At 31.9% G+C, this 8,251-nt stretch overlaps 1 protein-coding gene across 1 annotated transcript; it reads left to right on the top strand.

The window, feature by feature from the left end:
- Positions 1 to 1,208: 1,208 nt before the first annotated feature.
- On the top strand, positions 1,209 to 2,969 carry EAF01_011242 (uncharacterized protein; the record flags this gene model as incomplete). The annotated part of the gene is made up of 1 exon (XM_038919499.1): positions 1,209 to 2,969. One exon carries the CDS (start codon positions 1,209 to 1,211, stop codon positions 2,967 to 2,969), a length of 1,761 nt encoding a protein of 586 aa, XP_038765013.1.
- Positions 2,970 to 8,251: the final 5,282 nt, after the last annotated feature.

The raw sequence follows: 8,251 nt of genomic DNA, 5'->3' as shown, positions 1-8,251 counted from the left end.
GTACGATTCAATTCTAACCTTCACACTTTCACGTTTAGGGAAATTTCAGGGAGAAAAAAACTCAAAACAATTATTCAATCTTAGTCTTTTTTTCTCTCACACTGCATTGCGTTGCGCTGCGCTAAAAAAGATTTCATTCAATAAAGGAGATTTTATTTATTTCCATCCCTCTTACAGAAACAAATCCTCCTCGCCCTGTTCCTCGATCAACATCTTACAAGAACTTGCTTCCTATCGATTTTGGGTGTCATCACACAGAATTATTCGAAATACTCATTCTCAAACGAGAGAAATTAATAAATGTTCTTCAACTTATTAACTCGACCCGTCAATAGAAATCACCCCGTGCGACCCTCGACCGTCACTACCGAGAGCTAGAAAGAAAAGGTTATCCCTCCCACCGCCTTTCAACGAAATATCGTGAGTTATCCCACACAACGGCTGTTTTGGCACACATTCTTGGGAAATTTCTCTCCCCAATCATAACTTCTCCGCCTTTTTCTAGCGCACTCTAGAAAAGGTAACCTTCCTTCCCCTCTTGGGTTGACAACTCAATTATCCTTCCTTCATTCTTCTCCCATCAATTTTACTTTGCTAGGACTCATCAAAGGAAGAAGAAAGATAGAGTACTAACAATCTATCTGACAAGGCCCCCTCGCGATAATATATTCATCACTTCGCCCTACCTGCCTTATCAGCCAAGTCAAAGACCACATAACCGTCGTGGCCCTTATTTATCCAACAACAAAGCTCAAAGGATTGCAAGAAGATCGATAGGATTTATAAATTCAGGAGTCAGCATCAGCTGCATTCCCGCTTGCAATCTTCGAAACTCGACAGCCGTCTGCCCGCATGTAAGTGCGCATCCTTTTTCCATATATGCATGCCCCCCCCCCCCCTATGACGACTTGGCAAATAAAATACTCTGCATTGTGGTCATATAGCATGATCATTGGTTATGCGAACAAATATTTTGTCATCTTGTAAGGTAATTACAAGCATAGTATCAATTCCGTGGCAAATCTGGGGATATGCTTGTTTCTCATTCGAAATTGGCTTTTGGGAACCTTTGACAACGGCTAACGTTTGTCACACACATAGATAACGATCACCTTTTGTTCACAAGAGGTGCAAATACAAACCAACAACCACGTACAAGACATATAACTTCCTCAAAGACTTTATAGTCAGGCGTCAAAATAGCCAAAATGGCTGGCACGGGTGCATTAAGCCCTTTTATCAAAGACGAGCCGGATGATCAATTCTTCTCCTCTCACAACCAAAGATTCATGTCGAGCCCACAAAGTTTCGGTCTTACGCAGACACACTTCAATCAATTCGGTTCACATGGAGGTAGCATCAATCCCAATGATTTGAATGTTGGCAGTAATGCCATGTCTATTCCAAACAGTGGATACGGTACCTCGTTCCAGAACAATTTCACAACTCAGCCATCGAACCCAAGCGCAAGCTTCTCAAAGGGCATCTCGACCTTTGGCGATGACGAATTGCTAGATAGTCTAGACACCTTGAACACTCATGGTGGTATGCAAAATGGAGGTCAAGACTTTGGCATGGAATTCGACTTCAACAACGGACACAACATCTATGCGAGCAATAACGGAAACGGCTTGGCTGTTGACCCAAACATGAATGGCTATTCGAATACCCCAGATGGCGATCCTATCCAGAGTCCCTTTGTTCACAATTTCAACCATGCGCAATTCAGGCATATGCAAACCCAACACAACTTTAGCTCGTCGCTGCAGTCCCCTGCTTCATATGCAGGCTCGCCATTAAGTGGTGCGGATTTGCATAATGGAGCTGGAGACAGTAACTTTACCAAGCAACAACGACCAAGATTGAGTCAAGTGGGATCTGGAAGAAGGCAATCGAGCACTAGAAGTCCCCTGACACCGAAAACTCCTGTGATATCATCTCTCAATATTGGATCAACGGATCACTCGAGCTTTCCTTCTCAGCCAATTCGCACCAATCATGCCCACCGTCACCAAAAAACTTCGTCTAATCAATGGGATCAGCCACCGAACAGCCTTGGTTCCTTCCCAGGTTCTGAGTTCGGTTCGCCTATCCAAGGAATTCATCCAAATCCTCAAATTTCCGACATTCTTAAGGGTACTTCGATGCCAACCAAACTCAACAATGGTCACGGAGCAGCGAATGCACCCGGTTTGCAATCCCAAGAAATGAAGAGAAGGCGCCGACGGGAATCACACAACCTTGTTGAGAGAAGAAGGCGAGATAACATCAATGAGCGCATTCAGGAGTTGAGTCATCTGGTTCCCTTGCATCGACTTGAGGATGAGAAAGTACGCAAAGCCATTATGAACAACTCCCCTTTGTCTCCAAGCCTCACGGCTGTATCACAACCACCAAATGGAATAAGCCCTCCCCAAGCTACCTCGGGTCTTGCCGGCCCTGGCGCCAGGAGGGCCACAGGTAACATTACCACCGGTATTCCGATCGAGGAAAAAGACAAGGGTCCAAATAAGGGCGATATTCTTAATGGTGCCGTAAGCTGGACCAGAGATCTGATGTGGATGTGTCATCATCAGGCTCAACAAATGGAAGATCTAGCCAATCTCATCGCGGAATTGGGAGGAACATGGCCTTACGAGAAAACTGAAGATGAGAAGCGCATGCATACCGAATTGATGGATGCTATGACGAAGAATGGTGAAGCTAGTTTCGAATACACCCGACGTCCAGGTACAGGTTTAAGGGTACCTAAACATACCGATTATAGAGGTGAACCAGACCGTGGCTCCAACTTCTCTCAGCTTGACAACTCTCTAAGCCCAGACAACCATAGCAGTACAGACGTTGGTCAAACTGGTATGGGTGGCCCAGGTCAATATTGGAGTGGACACAATAGTGGAGGCAGCGGTCCTGGCTCTATTGGTGGCTTCAAAGAAGAGGATGAATACAACATGGACCTCGGACAATGAGGAATCTATGCTGTTGTTCTATGAGCAATTTGTTGTTCAAGTGTGGGAGAATTTCTTACTATTTTTCAGGCAAAGCAACAAGGAATTGGTTACCAGTTTGCATGCACTATTTCGCTTCGCATTTGTGTTTTTAAATTACTGGTGTTTTCATCTTTGCATTTAATGGTAGTTATGGGGCTTGATTTGGCTTGGTGTTGCTTGTGGTTTGAACATTGCTCGCAGAAGGCGAGTCAATCATGTGGATGGAATATGGATACTAATGGCTTTGACGATAATGGCTTTGACGATAAGGGTTGGAATTTATAATTTGTTGGAGATGGATATTGGTTCTACTTGCATGCATCACTTTTTTGTTTGGTTTTGGATTTTACTATCTACTTGCATCTATCTTTGCGGTCTGGGCTCCTTCACATGATACCTGTGCATCGGAATGCCGATGTTTGCCTGTTGTTTTTCCTATGTTACTTGACGACTGGATGGATTCACGACTAAATGGGTTTACGAGTATATGGACTGGATCGACAGGATTGATTGGGGCTCTTTTTCCAGCATTTGATTTGCTACATATTTTCTTTGAACCCCCGCAAAATACCTTAGCTAGCTTAGTTAGTACTTGTCATCTTTTCTGCCCTTCTGGTAGATTGGGTTTCAAGAGATATTCACAAGTTGCTTATCAACGAATGAAATATACGAAATGCACCCCACTCTATGGATTTCCTACATGATTCTTTGTGTGCAATTTCATCTTTTTCCTTCCGTCGCTTCTTTACCCCTCTCATCTCTGAGGGCCCACTGCTTGACATTGGGGTACTGAAAGATGGTCTGCAAGCCATCTCTTCCAAAGGTGGGTTCTAATGGACAGCAAGGAAAGTGGAGTGGGTTGTGTTTATATTGAGTATCGGATTTAGGCAAATGGTACCAAGATTGACAATTTAGTGGATGAGTTGAGAATCTCAAACCCTGAGGTTTAAAGAGGTGTGTGTGTACATGTGAGGACTTCGGGTAGGGTTTGAATGGGAGTTTTGGGCTAGGATGGGGAGCTCAGTTGGATGAGGGGGTTTAAATCTGTGCACGCTTTTGATCGAATCTCTGTTCTGGGTGAAAGGTGGATTGGGGAAATGGAAATGGAAATGGAAATGGAAATAATACCGACTAATTTATAGTGGCTTCCTAGACTTAGGATTGAAACGACTGACAATTGGTGCTTGGTCTATCTTCTCGTTTGTCGGGGGTAGTAAAACGGCGGGAATCGAGAGTTAATTGAATGAGAGGAGAGTCATTATATGTTGCAATTAGATGAGATACTCTCTGTGACTCTCGAATGACCGTCAAAAATAATTGGAATATAAATTGGTTTTGATTAAAGGGAGGCGGGGGGAGTGCTAGAGTTCGGTATATAGATTCAACCGAAATTATGAAATGAGATTAAAGCAATAAAGAGTTTTCAGAATATGTAGTTACTTTCAGGTGAATAGATGTGATAATGGTGAAGTCAACTCAGTTGGTGGATTAAGAAGATCATAGAGGGGCGTTCAAGGGTGAATTTATAGGTGCGAGTAAAAACTTATAAGATACATCTTAGAATTTAGGTGTAGGAATAAAAGAAAAATGTATTAGAATAATATAGAGTAATTCTAAACTCCTTTGCTATTCTATTATTCTCATGATCAGATGTTAAATCAATTGAATGATATAGAAGACTTAAGAATAAGAAATGAAAAGAGCTTTAGTAGAATGGAAGTTTGAGATTAAAGATTAGAATTCTAAACTTAGTATATTGTTATTAGATTTAAATTGAAGAGCTATTTTGAAAATTCGATTGAAATTCAAAATTCTAATCAATCTCTTTGGAAATCAAATCTATGAATCTCAAGCATAAGAATTCTTTATCTTTTAAGAATTGAATTGAGAAAAAAATATTAATATTGTTTTGTTATACTCAACGAAATAATTAAAGATGTATAATATAAACTGAAATATTTATAACTTTAATGTTTTTGAATAGAATAAATTATAATTGATATATATAATTGATAAATACAATAATTATAATATATAGAAGTATTTAAAGGAATACAATTATAATAATTGAAATAAAAGTAATTAAATATATTAAATTTACCTAAAAGTATTTATTTTTGAATACTTTTTCGATTTTGATTAATTTGATTAATTTAATACTTTTAATATTGAAATTTGAATATATTATTCAATAAAACCCTTTTTTTTCTCTAAAGATTTATTTGTAATTGAAAAAGTTCTTGATATTTGAAATAGAAAAAAGATTATCTTTGAAAGAATGAATTGATTCATTTTGAAGAATACTAAATATAAAAATTAAAAAGTTTTATTTATTTATTTAACTTTAATCTTCAATAACTTTTTTGTTTTAAAAAATTGAAAAGAAAACTCCTTATATGATAAAATATTATTTGAATTTCAATTAAATTTTAAATTTTAAAATATAAAAACAAAAGATTCAAAAGTAATAAAGATAAATAAAATCTAAAATATATTATAAAATTATATTTATTTTTATTAACTGATTAACTTTAATATTATATCTCTTTCATTTTTGATTGAAATTCTATAAAACTTCATTTCCATATAAAGAAGATATACAGGAATTACTATATAAAATTTGATTGAATTAAAATAAAATTTGTAGAAGTTATATTCAATTTTAGTTTATATTATATGTCTTCAATGATTTCGCCAAATAAGAGAATATATGATTTCCATATATGTTATTAATAATATTAATTAGTAAAAGAATAACTTTAAAGAATAAGAAATACAAGAAATTTGAGAAATCTAGAAATCTAGAAAGTTTTTGAAATTTATAAAATTTGTAAAATTTAAACATAATTTATTGTTTATCATACCTATAAATATAGTTGTGTTTTGAAAGACCCAGGTTTTCTTTTTTTGTGTTCTTATATCTTATAACTGGAAACCGATTAATGATAATTAAAAGTAAGAATATTATATTTATAGAACTGGTAATAAGGATAGATATTAATTAGAAATATACAATTAATCAAAAATTGGAATTGAAAATTCAATTAAATAAAATCTAAAGAATATAAATGTTAAAAAAAATAAGAACATGTGAATGATATATTTCGTTTATGAGCAATTTCTTATTAAATTAAAAAGAATTAATTAGAGTTTAGATTAAAGTTTCGAAAATATTCAAGTATTTGAAGTTCTTGAAATGGATTTGGACAAATAAAATCGATTAATTTAGGGAGTATAGCTAGAGATAGGAAATCTTAGATTTATTAGATTTGTTAGATTTATTAGATTTGTTAGATTTATTAGATTTGTTAGATTTGTTAGATTTGTTAGATTTGTTAGATTTGTTAGATTTATTAGATTTGTTAGATTTATTAGATTTGTTAGATTTATTAGATTTATTAGATTTATTAGATTTATTAGATTTATTAGATTTATTAGATTTATTAGATTTGTTAGATTTATTAGATTTATTAGATTTATTAGATTATTAAATTTATTAGATTTATTAGATTTATTAGATTTATTAGATTTATTAGATTTGTTAGATTTGTTAGATTTATTAGATTTATTAGATTTATTAAATTTGTTAGATTTGTTAGATTTATTAGATTTGTTAGATTTATTAGATTTATTAGATTTATTAAATTTATTAGATTTATTAGATTTGTTAGATTTTGGATATTAACTTAATTGAATTTTTAAGCTCAATTATATCTTTGATATAGTTATTTAATTTATAAGTAAAAGGTATTTTGAGAGGAAAATTGGGAATAGGGAACAGAACCCTTATAGTATCCCTATATTATGTAATACTTGATTAGAATATAATATCTGAGCTATACTCCTGATTAAATATAGTAGTAGTAGTAGTAGTAGTATTCATTAATATCCAGCAAGTTAGCATAAGGTCAACCCTGGGAATCTCCTGAAGAATATAGAAACCTAATAGTAATAGTAGTAAATTTATAATCAATTCGGTCTATATAGTTATACTAAGATTATACAATATGCCTATATATAGTTCTAATTGAATAAAATAGATGGAAAAAGGAAATAAAAACCTATCCCTTTTTAAACTTCCTTATTAAAACCTATAAGCAATTTCCCAAACAATCCTTTCAAATCCTTTAAATTGTTTATATTATAGATTTATTATATTCAAAAAATTTCTTTATATTAAATTCCTTAATATACTTATAAAAACCTTATAATTTTTATTCTATTATAATAATCTTTTTTTTTCAATTTTAATTCTTTTTAAAATATTATAAAAGTTATAGTTAATTATAATATTATATCCTTTTCGAAAGGTTATTTTCATTTTTTAATATTTTGAGTCCTTTAGGAATCCTATTATAACTTTTAATTCATTACTTATAAGCTTTATATTCATTTTCTCTTATAATACATTGATAATATATAATTTCTTTTTAAAATCTAATATTTCCTATTCCCTTTCCTTCTATTGAATTATTTTATTAATATAGAATATAATATATTAGAATCTATTAGATTATTTTATCAATATAAAGAACAAAACTATATTATAGAATTAAATGATTAAATAAAATCGAAATAATAAATATAATAATATTGGAATACTATCACTTTAATAATATACACTCTATATTGAAAAGTTATTATTTCTTCAATTATAATTAGTAGTATATTGTTCATTATATAAAGTAATATTAAAATTAATATTTCACAATAATATTATATATTGATATAAAGTATTATATACCTAAATCAATATATTATAAATATTTTTTAAAAGATCTCACTTTTTTCTTTATTATATAAAATAATTATAGATATATTAATAGGATATTAAATATTATATTAATATATCTTTTATAAAATATTTCTTAAAAAAAGTAAGGCTTTTTGAAGAGTTTTTATTCTTTATTTTCCTATACTTAAAAACCTTTTTCTTTATAATTGAGATTCCCTTATAAAACCTTTAAATACTAAAAAGCCCAACTCATTATAAAAATTTATAATTTAATCTTTTTTATTAATTATATTTAATATAACAAGCCTATTGTTGATAATATTAATATTAATAGTTTTGATATAAATGTATTAAATTTTCCTTCTTAATATTGATAATGATATCTTTCTAATTTAGGTAAATATTAATTTAATAATTTTGAAAGGGAGTAGAAGATGATATTCTGATTCGAATATAGTAAAGATTAATGAGTTTTTCCAAGAAAATCTTTTCTTAGTTTTTTTGTGTTTTTTTCTATAGAAACATA

Source organism: Botrytis porri, assembly GCF_014898465.1.
Source record: "Botrytis porri strain MUCL 3234 chromosome Unknown BPOR_020, whole genome shotgun sequence".
NCBI lineage: Eukaryota > Fungi > Ascomycota > Leotiomycetes > Helotiales > Sclerotiniaceae > Botrytis > Botrytis porri.
This window is presented reverse-complemented; position numbering and strand designations above follow the sequence as displayed.